Source organism: Haliotis rubra, unplaced genomic scaffold (assembly GCF_003918875.1).
Source record: "Haliotis rubra isolate DU_JTF1 unplaced genomic scaffold, ASM391887v1 Scf58, whole genome shotgun sequence".
NCBI lineage: Eukaryota > Metazoa > Mollusca > Gastropoda > Lepetellida > Haliotidae > Haliotis > Haliotis rubra.
The window spans coordinates 1,288,620-1,304,395 of NW_025767279.1; the positions used below are offsets into that span (position 1 = coordinate 1,288,620).

At 38.9% G+C, this 15,776-nt stretch overlaps 1 protein-coding gene across 6 annotated transcripts in view; it reads left to right on the forward strand.

The window, feature by feature from the left end:
- Positions 1 to 15,776, forward strand: part of LOC124254735 (atrial natriuretic peptide receptor 1-like) — a 733,848-nt gene that overhangs the window by 616,397 nt on the left and 101,675 nt on the right. The window contains exon 1 of one of the 6 annotated variants that reach the window (XM_046688577.1): positions 13,932 to 14,884. The exons of the other annotated variants lie outside the window; for them this stretch is intronic. Within the exon in view, the coding sequence (XP_046544533.1) occupies positions 14,179 to 14,884 (706 nt within the window). The 5' untranslated portion in view covers positions 13,932 to 14,178. Of the gene's footprint in view, positions 1 to 13,931; positions 14,885 to 15,776 lie in introns of those variants that run through there. 6 annotated transcript variants of the gene reach the window in all.

A 15,776-nucleotide genomic window follows, 5' to 3' on the forward strand; every position in this document is an offset into this window, starting at 1 on the left:
GGGGGGGTGTGTGGGGTGTGTGTTACCGTTCACACTATAGGATGTGTTTTGGTGCTTTTACAGAGTTGTTACAACCTTCCCCCACAAGACATTTCTGTCAACTGGTATCATTGTTCTGGTAGCAACAACTATGTTATATCATGTATTTAATCATGTACATGTTATGTAAATCAAATTATGATTCCATATTTTTTAAAGAGCGTATGAAGATTATTAATACGATCTCTGTATGAACGATGAATCTGGAATGAGTGCAAGATCTACCTAATCAAGTTATCATTATCTGTGCGGCATAGAATGACGTTCCTGCCAAAGGCAAGTGTGTCAAATGTCTGGCAAATCATATTTGCAAATATTTGGAATATGGATGTGTTGCTATCACAAACATAATAAAGGATCAGATAAATAATATTTCCAAGACAATTGTGTTCCCTTACTTCATACAACGTTGATTATACAGTCTAACATTTAAATACAGCAAACCCTGTTTATAACGAACAGGTTCCTAAAGAATTTACAAATATATTTGGGGTATTCTTGTCTCGACCCCTCGCTGTATAGGGGCGCTGGGGTAGCCTAGTGGTTAAAGCGTTCGCTCGTCACGCCGAAGATCTGGGTTCGATTCCCCACATGGGTGCAATATGTGAAGCCCATTTCTGGTGTCCCCAGCGTGATATTGCTGGACTATTGCTTAAGGCGGCGTAAAACTAAACTGACTCAAGCACTCGCTGTATAGTTTCGTCGAAATGCGTATATCGAACTACGGCTGAAATGTTGATTAATAGGAAAGAAAAGCGTTCGGAATGCCCATGCTTCAAGGCGCGGATATATTAGGTAGGTGAAACTAATACTGAAATAACCAAATAGTACACAGTTTTTATATTTATAGTCAACGTATGTTTAAGAGTTAAGTCGACGCATACCTGGATCCCTATGTAACCAAGATCAATTAACACACTAGTCAACCGCCCTCCCTATATTGCTGACACCTTGTTTGCTGACATTCGAATGAACCTTGTCTGTCAATAACACGTTTTGTCTGAGAAAATATGTTTACTTAGTCAGTGTGCAGTACAAAAAGGGGCTAGTTGGTGTTCACCGAGGGGTATAGAAGTACATGTTTCTGTGTGAACAAAGGGTTTTGACAACATGGACTGTGGCCCTCCACAATATGTGCAGTGGTTCAATTTGTGTGGGCGTGTGAGAGATTTAGTGGGTAAACGAATGCGTGAGGGATTGAGTGAGTTAGTGTTGAATGAGTGACGTTGTGAGTGAGTGTCATTGTGGGTGAGTGAGTGAGTGGTGGATAGGTTGTTGTGAGTGTGGTGGTCGGACCGTGTCGCCGTAGTAAGGTATTGAGTGAATGGTGGGCTGTCCGAGAGAGGCCTGAGTGAGTGAATTTAGTTTTACGCCGCTTTTAGCAATATTCCAGCAATATTACTGCGTTGGACACCAGAAATGGGCTTCACACATTGCACCCATGGGGAATCGAACTCTGGAGTCGGCGCGACGAGCGAACGCTTTAACCACTAGACTACCCCACCGCCCCACACATATGGGGCAGACGCAGCAGTAGTTCGCACGAATAACAACGATCCTCGCCGTCGACGTCACACAGGGTGCATGCCTGTTTCTCATCAAACATGCACTATGTTATTTCGAATTAGGGCATGTGGGGAGTCAATACGTTGCAGCCGCTTAACAAAACTGACATTGGGTTCGAATCCAAGATTTGTCAGAAGAATACTCGCTAGCTTCACCAATATGTTCTCTGCCACAGACCCGGAAGTCTTTAAGTCTTCATCACAAGCTATAATGATGTAACTGATGAATTAAAAATTGACTTCGTCAGCAGACATATTTTTACTTTTAGAACTCATACAGCATGTTTAAAAGAAATTAAAACAAATATTGTTTGAAAAAAGAAAACTGAAAACTATTTAGCATCATATTTTCATTAACTCCAGATGGTCACAAGATCGCAGCAACCGGGTTTGCTACCTTAGGTTGGTTTAGCAGTATATTTACATTACAGAGTCGCTAATGTACAAATACACCCCACAGACATTAATAATTTCATACAGATAGTATTAATATTGTTCCTGGATGACAGGGAAGTGATTAATCCTCCAGGTCTAACTCTCCAAGTGCCTCATGATATTTATACAGAGATAACGGCCTCTATGCCTGTCGTTCATATTTTTCCTTCTTTCATGAAAGTTCCGAAAATGTAATAAGTTCTTGCCCGCAGCAAATGCTCATTGGCAATAGTGTGGAATTGTAACATGTAACCACTTGTCGACGGTTAGCATCTGTATTTGGTAATGGGCCCTTAGGTAAAACTCCTGATAATTTCCGGGATTTAGAAACGGATATTGGTTTGATATTGTCATCTAGTTCAGATTGTAAGCCCCAATTGTAAATGATGATTTATGGGTTATTGGTGCCATGTAGTTGAGTTTATTATGAATATTTTAAATAGCAGTTGGAGTTTTTTTCTTGACAATATACGTAATTCGAGTATGCAATTACATTAATTTTAATAATAGATAATTCAAATTTGTTGATTGAAATACCAATATGATAACCAATACCAATTATTGATTTTTCAATCAACAATTTCAGGGAATTACATTATTATGGTGAAAGTTTAGTTCTTGTACTTTCGTAATATTTGAACAAATTCCTGACGGGAGATGCCAGAGATTGTGTTTACTCATGCAACGAATCGAAACCGAGTTTTCTGGTGACGAGCGATGGCATTAACTTCCCCTCTGTTTTATTACCTATTGCTCGCCAAACTGCCAAAAGTGGATAATCCATTAACGCTGCTATTTTTTTGTTTGGCGGATGGAATAGGCACCTGATCATAATACATAATATTTGCAGATTTTTTGTGACAAGGAAACTTCAAACGCCTTCGAATGTATTCTAGCACATCACAGAAGTTTGGGATAAAGGAACACAAGAGAAGAATAATTGCATTCATTAGCCTCGTCTCAGTGTGGTAGTTTCCATAAATAAGAGCTGCATTTCGTATGCTTAAAGTAGACAAACCCTAGACATGTGTTGAAAAAGGTAGCAGACCATGCCAAAGGTAAAAAACAGGAAAACATTACACAATGAGTGAACATGGCAAGCGTACCCAAGCGTAATGAAGGTGCTAATTGGATAGCCCATATGGTATATAGCTAAGGAAGCTGATTGGTATCAAGCCGACGACGTAAGGCTGACAATTAAAAGCACGGCTTCAAACGCTGATACCTTCAGGAATGTGTTAGAGTCAACAACATACATGTACATGTGGCTGTTTTGGGTTTCAAATTTGTTTTTCTTATTTGTCAGACAAAACTTGTTTATAGTGTCGCTTTAAATACCAGACAGATGGTGGCTTTTGCTGTTCGCTGTATGGGTATTTCGGCTTATGATCCCTAGCGAACCATGTTTGTCGTAGGAGGCGACTGACCCGGTCGCATCGTCATCTTGGTTGAAAGCCTGTCATCGTAACCCGAGTGTTTGGCTCCTTGCTCAGAATATCGATCACTGGGTTGTCCGTTCTGTCTCAATCAGTTAGGAACGGTCGTCCGTGTTGGAATATTGCAGCGGCAGGGTTAAACAACATACAAACAGCATTTATATGCAATCCTTCACAGAATAATCATCTATTCATTCACGCGAGTCATCCGTCATTGCACGCGTAACGAACTTCATATATTTTTTACAAGCTCGATCCTGTAACTGTAGCCTAACTCATGATAGTAGGCGTTCAATATATTGTTCAATGTGGTATTTGTTAACGAAACAAAAACCGAAACTCTTCAATCCAGCTGGAGTGTTTGCAGTATCGATTACAAGATTTACAGCTATTTCTATTCTCGTCATACAGTGTTACAAACTAATGACCATGGTTTTATGACTTTGTTTTCTTGTAGTTGCTTGGGGACCCAAATTGACTGTCATGACGTATATCATTTTACACTGCTCATTGAAAGTATTCTCCTCTTTGCTTTGCCATTTTCCGTTTCGTGTTTAAATGCGCACATGAAGGTGGTGTTTGGCCACGGAAACACACAAGAAACATTCGCTATACGCCGTAGGTGATCTTGATTCTCCCGATGAGATGTTTTGTTTGTCTGAAGTCATTTGAGATGCTGGGTCTCTTAGACATGTTGTTGATTATGTGGTGTTCTGGAATATGGTTCCTGTATTTGCTCAGTGTTCGTTTTGGCCGGGGCATTATTTTGTGTTTAATGAATTAAATGCAATCAAATACACTGCTATCTTGCATAATAACTCACATGTGAATCTCAGAATGTTACGTCATGATGGGGAGTTGGGGTAGCCTAATGGTTAAAGTGTCATTGAACTTGTTTGAGTGGCATTTAGAAGTTGGTGTGATGAACAACGAGGAGAATTCTATGGATATACAACTTCTTTAATATAGCTACACCGAAACGTCGCTCATATTATATTAAAGAAGTTGTATATCCATAGAACTCTCCTCGTTGTCATTGAATTGACATTTAACTATTAAAGCATTTCATGTGGTTTGGATATCGATCATCCTTGAGAGCACAAGAACGTAAATTTCTGACATAACTAGCAAGATGATGTCTTGTACTGTAAGGATAAACTATAGTTTGTGCCTGTTGTAATCTACATACCTCATCCACGCCACGCTTTTGTGCGTGAATAGCCTAGTGGTTGAAGCGTTCGCTCGTCACGGTTCGATTCCCCACATGGGTACAATGTCTGAAGCCCATTTCTGGTGTCCCCTCCGTGATATTGCTGGAATATTGCAAAAAGCGGCGTAAAACGTAAGTATTGACTCCTGTCTCAGGAGATCTTGTAAATATATTTTCTGCCTATCATGTTCGTCATGAATAGCTGTTCAGTGGTTTCTCGGTGATATTCTTAAAAACATGACACTAAAGTATCCGTCTAATTGTACCACACATTCCCGACCTATATTTATGAATGATATATTACATCAACGATTCACAGGGTTTTGTACAATAAATACAATGCATTTGTACGCGCTACAATTGTTTGCACAGAGCTCGTAAAGATTATTGATTGTTACATATATGAATTCGGTTGTAATATACAACGGCGGAAGGCTTGACACCTTGTTCAACACCACACAGCTGCTTGCAATTCACAACACTTTATGTGATAGTTATTGGCGAGTCGTGAAACAGGCTACTTGTCGAGGAACATTTATATATCGCCAGCGTTCAATTGGGTGTCACACTCGCCAGTATCATAGCTCCTGGGCGCCGGGAGAAATAATTGTTTTACGTTCGATTGCCTTGAATTGAAACAGCTCACACATTCATCCACATTGGAAAAAAAAACAATTAATGTTTTTCAGCCACCCGATTTGTCAGAGACTTATATCAAAGGCGAGGTTAGAAGGGTATATGGAGTATTGCGTATGAACCAGTGACGAATTCTCATTCATAAGGATAAATGACATTGAGGGTATATTTTAGTAGCGCCCTGGTATTATATTAGTCTAGTATATACTTCTAATTCTCCAGGCACGTATTGACATACACAACATAATTGTCAGGTTTAGATTTCATTAGTAAACCGCATGTTGATATATTGGCTTTAAGTGCAAATGCACCAAACCTTGGCGTATTCATTTCGTTGCAATAACCGTTACGTTTTCCATTCCGAACGCAATATTTCGAAACGATCTTAAAGGTACCTCGCTGGTGACTGTCACAATGTATCACATCTGGGTTGAAACACATTGATAATGTATTTTGTTTGTTTTTTTAATTTCTAAATGATGTTTCCCCCTTCTGGTTCCCCTCTTTTCCAAACAATTTGTGGGGTAAAAGTGTGGCTTGATCTATACTTCCATCCGTCATCGGCTAACCTCCATTCAGCCGATTGTGGAAACTGGCGTTCAAGTATATGTCCGAAACATGGATCTGAAGTATGGATCTGAAGTATGGATCTTAAGTATGGATCTGAAGTATGGATCACAAGTTGGAAATGTAGTAAAACGGGTGTAATGCCGTAAAACAAAGGATAATACTGGAAAAAAATTGAAACAATAAGTGAATCAGAAATCCGTATTTACAATAATTCGATGTGAAACCATAGGAAAACTCACATTAACAATTAACAATTGTATTCTATACTTAGAATTCAAATCTGTAAGATAACAACAAAAAGAATTATATGGGTTGTTCAAAATAGAGTGACAGTGCAAATTGAATGATAATACAAATACAATGAAAATATACTCATTTTTAAAAAAAGGGATTATAACAATTAAGACAGCGAGGATACTATACACGTAGCGGTAACGAGGTCCAAAATAGACCTAGAGTGGGAATCCAATTCCAAGGTCACAAATGATGTTTACACACTACTGTCTTTGATGCAATTTGAGATGAAACATGCATAGCCCACTTCCATAGTTAAAATACCTTCCAGAAGGTTTTGTTTCACGTTCAACTATTCAAACTGTTCTCGAAGCTTCTAACTAGCACATGACTTCCCTCTACTGAATCTTAACAGAACCAATGACGTACAAGTACAACACTGTTTTACAATGACTTGCTCTGCAACATACCACCATCGGTTGTAGAAAACAACAGATAGAAATGGCGTGTGATGTCACGACCCAGACTGGTGAAAGAACAAGCATGGAGAATACACGGAGGACACAACCCGCTGTCATCTCGGTCGATACACGTATACATTCCGAATCAAAGCTAATAATAAAATTGACCGTGCTTTGAAAGTTGCTTTTTGCTTCTCGTTCTGGACCCTCGGACTCGGTAGGGTTTACCAAAGCTTTTAAACTAGGAAAGATTGGAGACGACAATCCTAGAGACTACACAATGTTGGAGAGCAGTGCGGTACACAGCCAGTTCTGTTGACAGGCATGGAGATTCAATCCTCTGCGACAAGCCCTTGGATATACACCTTTGGCATGTGTTAATGTCAGATATCACATTTCATGTTTCATATCTTTTGTTGATGTTCTTATGAGACATTAAACCCATAAGAAGAGTATTTAGGGATTACAATGTATTATCCATATTAAAGGACAGTTTTCAGGCCAACCTGTCAAACATGAATGCAAATGCCACCTGAAGTCAACTTAGAAAGCAAAATGTTAAATCCTGGACTTTTGCACTGATGAAGTCTATGCAAAACTGGAAGTAAGTGCGGAATTTAGTCATTTAGGCAAGTACACATTCCAATAGGCACGAGGCATTTTCGGAGAAGTTTAATGGTATATTCGGGAATATCGATGATCTCTAGGGATAGGTATTGCAGAGAATTTTTATATTGATATATATTGCGATGCGAAAGCATATATTGCTATATGTATTGCAATATATTGCAAGAAATTCTGTAAACAAACAAACTACTTTTAATCGAGTTAATGCTTGATTTATAAATCAAAAACGCAACAAAATCACTATGCATGATTAAGCTTTAATAAAAACTTTTAATCATGACAAAATAAAAATGTAAATAATATTTGGCACACATGAAACAAGGAAAGGAACAATTTAACATGAACAGAGTGGTTACTAGTTTGAACTAGTTTCTCCACTCTCAAAAAAGCCCTGAGATTTTAGACACAGCAACTTGACATATCAGACCGCACTGGTCATTAATGAGTAAATATTTAAACCATTCAGATCCAAAATCTTTCGAAACACTTGAACAAAAATTAAGAACACAACTTCAAACCGAACTTAACAATCCAGTTAAATGTAATTTTCACCACGATGATTCCTACCACCATTACCACAGTTGCCACAATTATCAAGATTTCCGAGTGTTACGAAGTTTTCCGAATGCATGTCAAAATGCCAGTTTTCGATCAGCGTATCGCAATACGTATCTTTTTATGTCTGAACCGGTTAATATCGGTAAACCGGTTATATTGCGAGGCCCTACTGATATCGTAGGCCTAATCTGTTTAATACTTTGATATTAGCATAACGATTCAGAGCGACATAGACGGATGACTTGAACCACAGGCAAACTGTAGCGCAAACAGGGTTGCGCAAGAAAGAGAAAATGACCAGTCTTCGCTTCGATCGCACATACGAAGACTGGTCATTTTCTCATTCTTGCGCTACCCTGTTTGCGCTACAGTTTGCCTGTGCTTGAACTTTCAAATAGCTCTCACGTTACGTCGAGCAGATATTCCGGTTGATCCATCCCTTGGTGTCTACATTTCACAAGCGTCGAGGTACAATCCAGTATGTCCCTTCTACACATATATGAACGTGTGAGATGCAGCCATCGCTCAGAAGTTGTTTGGTCTAGGTTGCATGCAGTTACTATTTCAAAAGGTTCCATGGTTGACATGTGGAGGACATGTGACATTTACATCATACGTTACCAAGAGCAACTGGCGTGCCTGTGCGTGTATTTGTGACTGGTGCGGCCTTCGAAGCAAGAGAGTCTCACCATTTCAAGAACACCCGATATCATCTACTATTTGATGGTACTTCCAGCACATGGTACACAGTCGTGATTTGTACAACCGAGTCTGCTTTTAGTAGAGATTTCTTATGAATATTGGAAAACCTCTTCCGTTTTTATTTTGTGACATGTAAGCTGATTCCATGTTTTGAAATTGGCATCCTGGTTAAACAATCTGAAGTCAAAACTGAAGCTTAACTCTTACGATTTGTGCCATTTAACTCTACCCGGGTCTGAGTAGAGTTTGAATCCCGTATTTGCACTGTCATGATGTTCCGTTTCTGAGTATCGTACGCTTGCTCCTGCCAAAACAGTAAACATCCGCGACCCACGTCCCATATTAACTTGCCATGCTGTGTTTTGTAATCAAACTTTCTGGCTTTAAAGTGGAATACGTCAGAGAATGTGCTTCTTTATGTGCATGATGCACGTAATGGCACCATCTCTATAATGCTGCACATTTATACCTGAGTGCACGCTGTGTCTATATGTTATTCCGATACATTTGCTAATGTATACAAACCCAAGTAAATCAAATGAAAAATCTGTCCGATTAATCTGCATTTTTCTTTGAAGAAATGGGTTCCTAAGTACGAAGGATCTAAGAAACAGACTCCTGAGTATGATGATCACAGATAATTCTCGACTACGACCCTATCAGTATATTATACAGCTCACAGGATAAAAGACCTTAATTTCATTTCAAACTGCGACGCCCGTTTGTACGTGTTGATAGCAATGAATGAAGCGGTTTTCTTGAATCACTTCAACAGATTCGCTCTTTTGCAAATGGTTAAGGATCCTCTGTTTCCTAAATTAAGGACCTACGGCTACCGCACCATCGCTCTGACAGTATCCACAGAATCCTTTTAATTCCAGACGATGGAAGGTTAAACCCAGTTGACGTTCGTTTACTTTTTACGTTAATCCTTGCCCTAAGTGGTCGGCATGACTTGATGTCACGAGATTAGGGTAGCATCGTACTACTGTGTCTGAGGGCTCGCCATTCGAGAACACATTGACGAACTTTGCTTGTACCAATTTGCATTACTGCTAGTCAATTGTCCACTACTGTCTAAACATTCTAACTGCCACCTCATTTTGTGTTGTATGTGGTCATATTTGAATCATGAAACATTAACCATTCTAATGCTATTTGTTCATCGTTCTGTTCTTTTTGGTCTTTGTCTTGGGCAGAGAATGTGTCGTCGTATATTTCTTAAATAAATATTCTTTATTGATGGTTTATATTATTGTCCCAAGAATGATTATTCCATTTTGTTTGTGCATTCAACCGCCCATAACGGCTCTTACGGAGTTCATTTGCAATTTATCGGGTCTTTATACATGTAGCGCCAATTTGCAAACACTTTTATCATGAATAGTTCATATTGCTGAACTGCTGTAGTCAGGTATTGTTCCTCTGACACCATGTACATGTAAATAAATCTGCTTATAGGTGTTTGTCAAAAACGTTCAACATCAAAACCCGTGGTGTTTAATATGAATTGTCACTTCTATAGAGATAATTTGTTTGCGGAAAAAGAAAGGTTTTCACAACTAGGTTATGTTTGTGCGAGAATGACAAAAGTACAAATGAATTAGGATGAATGAATAATGAGTTTTGTGTCACAACCACTTGCAACGGGTTCCCTTACTTTCATTTCAAGATTGTAATGTGTGCCAGGACATACACAAAATAGTACTCACACTTTGCTAAGGATCACAAAAATTCCTAGCTTTATTTACTTAAACATAGGTTTATAATTTGGAAATGGTATCAATTTCAAACTGGATCAATAATAACATGGTAACCCTTCGTTAGGCAAACAACCACTTTAATCTAACCTTATGCACTTGATCCATGAGTAACCATAAAAAATGGTTTTCATGGCACCACTCAACCATTTTGCAAATCATGTCAATAGCAGGTATGGGATCCCCAAGATGCAGTGACATACCGAAACCTAGAATCCATGCTTACAATAAGCTTAGATATTTAAACCAAATTAGAGCCCACATCGTAGTTTTCTGTTGAATCAATGATTTGATCCTTAGCAAAGTGTGAATAGAAAGTGTGAATATTTGAAGAAAGCTGGCAGCCGGGCTGGTCGTACTGGTGTACTATCGAACCACGTTTATCATGAAGGTTCTGTTCACGTGTCAGAGATCAGTTTTGTTCCTTGAGACACAAAATGGACAACGTTACCATCCATCACATCATGTATGCAATGGGATAAAGAACATCCGATGATATACTTTGCAAAATATCCTCCTGGTCATTCAGCTCTTCAAACCTGTTTTGCTAAATTTCAATTTCAATAAACTTCAACTATAATGCCATCTTACAATTGGGGATAACATGACTTCCTGTCCGCTTGTGCCATTGCTGGAATATTGGTAAGACGGCCTAAATTCATACTTAATCACTCATAGAAAGAGGACTGCAATGCCTCTGCATAGGCGATACTCGTGTGTCACCAATAATGGTTGAGATAATTAAATTACAAAAATACCCTCATCAAATATCATCAGGAATACAATATCATCGTCCTTCGTCTGCAAAAATGCCATCTGTTAGAGGGCAGAAATAATTCTTCATAAAATCTCTAATAATGGCATTGCCCCTTTGGCAGTGTGGATATGACTAATAGATTTTCCAATAAGAGAGCGTAATGCTGGTTAAAAGTCCGAAAGATGACATGTGTGATATAGTGGTGATTCTTATTTTATTATGTCGGTCGACCTCTGACCATTTGTACAGAAAGATGTCTGTTACTAGACATGTCTTGGTTGATGAATGGTATTACTTTGTCGATAGTCACTGACCTCTAATTCCATATGCCGCTTGGTTGTATTTTCGTTGTAATCAGAATATATGATAAGTACGATTGATAGTGATGCCCTAGGTAATAAACGTGATTAAATTTATGAAATTTGATAACTTATCGGGAGGTGATTAACAAACGTCCTTGATCCTTTGAATATGTTAGTATTTTTCTGTTACATTGAGGACGTTATTAAAAGCAGCAGTCACCGAATTGTATTGTATTATTTCATGTCAGAAGCCTACTTCTTACATTTTAAAACACATATTGAGTACGTGTGATTCCAGCCTCTCTGAGGAGTGTTGCAGTTATATCTGGTGTGGGTTTTGCTGGAGTATTGTTTAAAGTCGTAGCAATATTCCAGGTTTGCAACAGTACGCCCTGTTTGTAAGTGATCGAACTGGACACTCCAGTGACTGGAGTATCGATCTATACAACTGGGATGCGATGACAAGCATCAACCAAGGCAGCGGTCCTGACCACCTGATCTCGTTACTCTCGACTGGCATGAGCTGCCGTAGTTTGATGTATGAGAAATGCAGGTCGTGGACGTGTACTATTTTGGGGATCAGACTTTGGTGATTAAAAATCTAGCAATATGAAACACGAGGGTTTGACACAGGATCATGTTTTTGTTACGCCAACAAAGATCAAAGCTGTACAGCTAACTGCGGCGCCTTCGACGCCTGAGCCACCCATACCCCATCGTTGTTCATGAGCGCCATGCTGCTTCTTGAAACTTTATCAAATCTCATTCCGTACGGGTAATTGTTGCTAGCTAGTCATTTATCATAAACCTCATTTACAAGCACAGTTTGATAGCTGTAAATATAGACAGCACCTAGGATATGCCTTGATTGTATGTATGCATGTATGTATGTATGTATGTATGTATGTATGTATGTATGTATGTATGCATTCATGTGTGTATGTATGTATGTATGTATGTATGTATGTATGTATGTGTGCGTGTATGTATGTGTGTATTGTGTGTATGTATGTATGTATGTATGTATGTATGTATGTATGCGTGTATGCGTGTATGTATGTGCGTATTGTGTGTATGTATGTATGTATGCATGTCTGTATGTATGTGTGTGTGTATGTATGTATGTATGTATGTATGTATGTATGTATGTATGTATGTATGTATGTATGTATGTATGTATGTATGTATGTATGTATGTATGTATGTATGTATGTATGTATGTATGTATGTATGTATGTATGTATGTATGTATATCTTATGCAGACTATCCCCATTTATATATTTCAAGCTATCATATCCAGTATTTCACACGATAAGCCACATTAACACTGAAAACTTACCACGTACCAAACTATAAGTGCTCTATCTTTAAGTGATATTTAATGATACTATCAAAAACACTTACAGCGCAAACCTTGTTTGTGGCACCAAAACGGTTTTACATTGTTTATCACGCGTACATAGAAATGTCGTTAAAAGCTATCCTTCTGTTTTTAATAACAACATATTTTATAAAGAAAATATTTCACGCAGGTGATAGACAACAATGAACGCGGTATATAAAGCACGTGGAGGCGTTGTATGTTAACGCAAACCACTTATACAATCCTGAAACAGTCGGTACATATTACTTATCGATTTTGTTTGTCAACCTGGTGTTGGAAAAATCCAAGCTTTGACCCAGCACGTTAATCCCTACACACAATGTACCAATATATTTAGATCCAACACCCTCTCGAGTGTACGTTGGAGGGCAGTATATATCCTATGTTTACCAAGAAATCAATCACAAGGAGATCGATTTATTTGACATTGAAAATTTGCCCAGCGACATTTCAAACTTCAACCACCGAACGACTTCACACCTGGTTCACGGTAGATATTGATCCCATGGTTGAGGGTTGAGATACGGAAATCTGGTTCATTTCATACATTCATACATGTACCTCTGTTCTCGTGGTTACTTTAATCCCTACTTAATTAGAGATATACATTCCACGTGTACTCACTCCATTTTATAAGATAGGAATGTACAGCACGCGTGAGCTCAACCATTATGCCCAAGACGTGATTAGAGAGATAAAAAAGTAATTTAAACTTGTATGAAGCGAAAGGCTGGATACATTTGACACAAGCATCTACCTGTTGACTGTTCGACATTTACGCTTTTGAAATTTCGCACTTTAATTACTTTTTAACGTTTTTATACGGTTCTGAGTGGGCGTACAAAGAGACTGTTATTTCTGACGACGACTACCTGATTTTAAGCACACCAAGTAAAGGATGCAGGCATATAGATTTACAGATGCGCGGTCTTTGAAACTGAAATTAAAACCGGCGAATAACGTCAGGTTTATCACGCGTAATCCTCCGTTGACTGCCCTCTCACTCTCTGTGTACACAAACATTTAGCTCTAATATGAATTCATGCTGTGCGGTCGCTGTAGTCGTACAATCTCGCCTCCTGCTCTAAACGGCTGCTGGTTGAACTGTAGACTTTCCATTGGCTTTCCTTGTCTATCATTTACCGAGGAGCTGTTGTTATCGTTGCGTTGATTGGTCAACCAGGGCTGCACGTGGGATTAACAGCGCGCGAGTTTCTCTTGTCGTCTGCTAGTACTATTGATACATATCATCTGCCGAGGAATAGCACAAGTTATTTCACTAACGATGGATCTCGTTTGTATGGATGTAACACCAGAATTCATACAGGATTTACATCAAGGCTACGTACATTCGACAAAGGAAATTGTCTAAGTGTGTCAAGTCAACTTTCTCTCAGTGATCACAGGTTTAATTTACAATGCTGGCGTCCTTCAAATCACGTCTGTAAGTCACCCGAGTGGATTTATCACATTTGTTGTGAACAGGTCCGATACCATCGCAATGTCTCCCAGGCATGTTTCGCTTGAGCGACCCAACATGATGATATATCTTGTAGGTATGTCACTTTTCTTCGGGATGTCAGTCTTGTGTATAGATGTGAAAATCGGCGTCATCCTCCCATTTACTGGGAGGTTTCCTTGGATGATCCCGAAGACAAGACCGGCCATAGAGTACGCTGTGGAAACAGTTCAAAAGGATGCCAACTTGTTAAAGAGCCATAACATTTCTATTGTGTTCAAGGATTCAAATTGCTCGGAGACGAACGGGCCTTTAGCGGCGATAGACATGTACGTGGAAAAGAGTGCCCATGTTTTCTTTGGGCCGAGCTGTGATTACTCAGTTGCCCCTATCGCTAGGTTCACCTTCAAGTGGGGGATTCCTGTTATATCCGCAGGTGCGCTGGTCAGCGCCTTCCAGGACAAATCCAAATATAAACTGCTGACCCGCATGATGGGGTCATACGCAAAAGCAGGAGAATTTTTCCTGGACCTCTGCACAACGTTTGGGTGGAAGAATGTCGGCCTGCTTTATCACAACTTCAAAAACGACCCAAACATGGGGAAATCTAATTGTTTTTTCACCATGGAGGCAATATTTCTTGCATGGAAATACGTACATGGAGGAGAGCCTTGGCATAAGGACTTTGACCAAACCAACCCGGTTAATTACAGAGACATATTGGTGGATGCATCCAATAACGCACGAAGTAAGATGCATTTTAATTCCTCTTCACACAATAGAATGGTTTGTTTGTGGGTATACAACATGTGAATACAAGGCGTCCGATACAATGCAGTTTCGTTAGTAGATATCAGTGTATATACGCCACTAAACACGAAGCATGCGCCATGTGTTAATGAATACGGAGACATGAAAATCTCCACGACTGCGGTCAATAACGAATTACGACTTTGTTCAAAACCTTTAGATTTATATCAATATTTGTATACACGCTGACAACGTTAGTTTATTAGTTGAGATTAAGCAGGGAAACCTAACTGAATCAGTTTTAGTTTCAGACACCCGGTAATATTACTTTACCCAGTGACACATAAATAACCTGAAATGTGCACGTAGTATTGACCAGATAGTTGATGTATGATATTAACATAACCATGAAGCATTTGTGTCGATATTTAATATGCTCCATGCAATTATGCCCTAATATACGACAATTAATATCTCAGCATGATATTCGTTAATGCAATAACTGTGAGTGATTTGATGCCATAATGATAGTTTGTCGTAATTATTACGATAACATCTAAATACGTCCAGTGAGGGAATAACAGACGATTATTAATCCAGAAATAAAGTGATCTAATTTAAGAATATGTACATTTATACACTAAAACAGTAACTATCCACAATTGGAGTAAAGAAAAAAGATAAACCAGCCCTTTTGTAACTTATCATTAATTGAAGCTAAATTTTGATTCAGCGACACCTGTATACTTTATCACGTCCTTTATTGCCATAGTGCTGTGGAAATCTAGACTCACTCTATCAATCTAGACTTGACTTGGACGCCGTCTTTAATTAATTCTCTATGGTCCCAGAACAGAGGCTCTCCCCACAATGAAGAGTGAGTTGTTTAG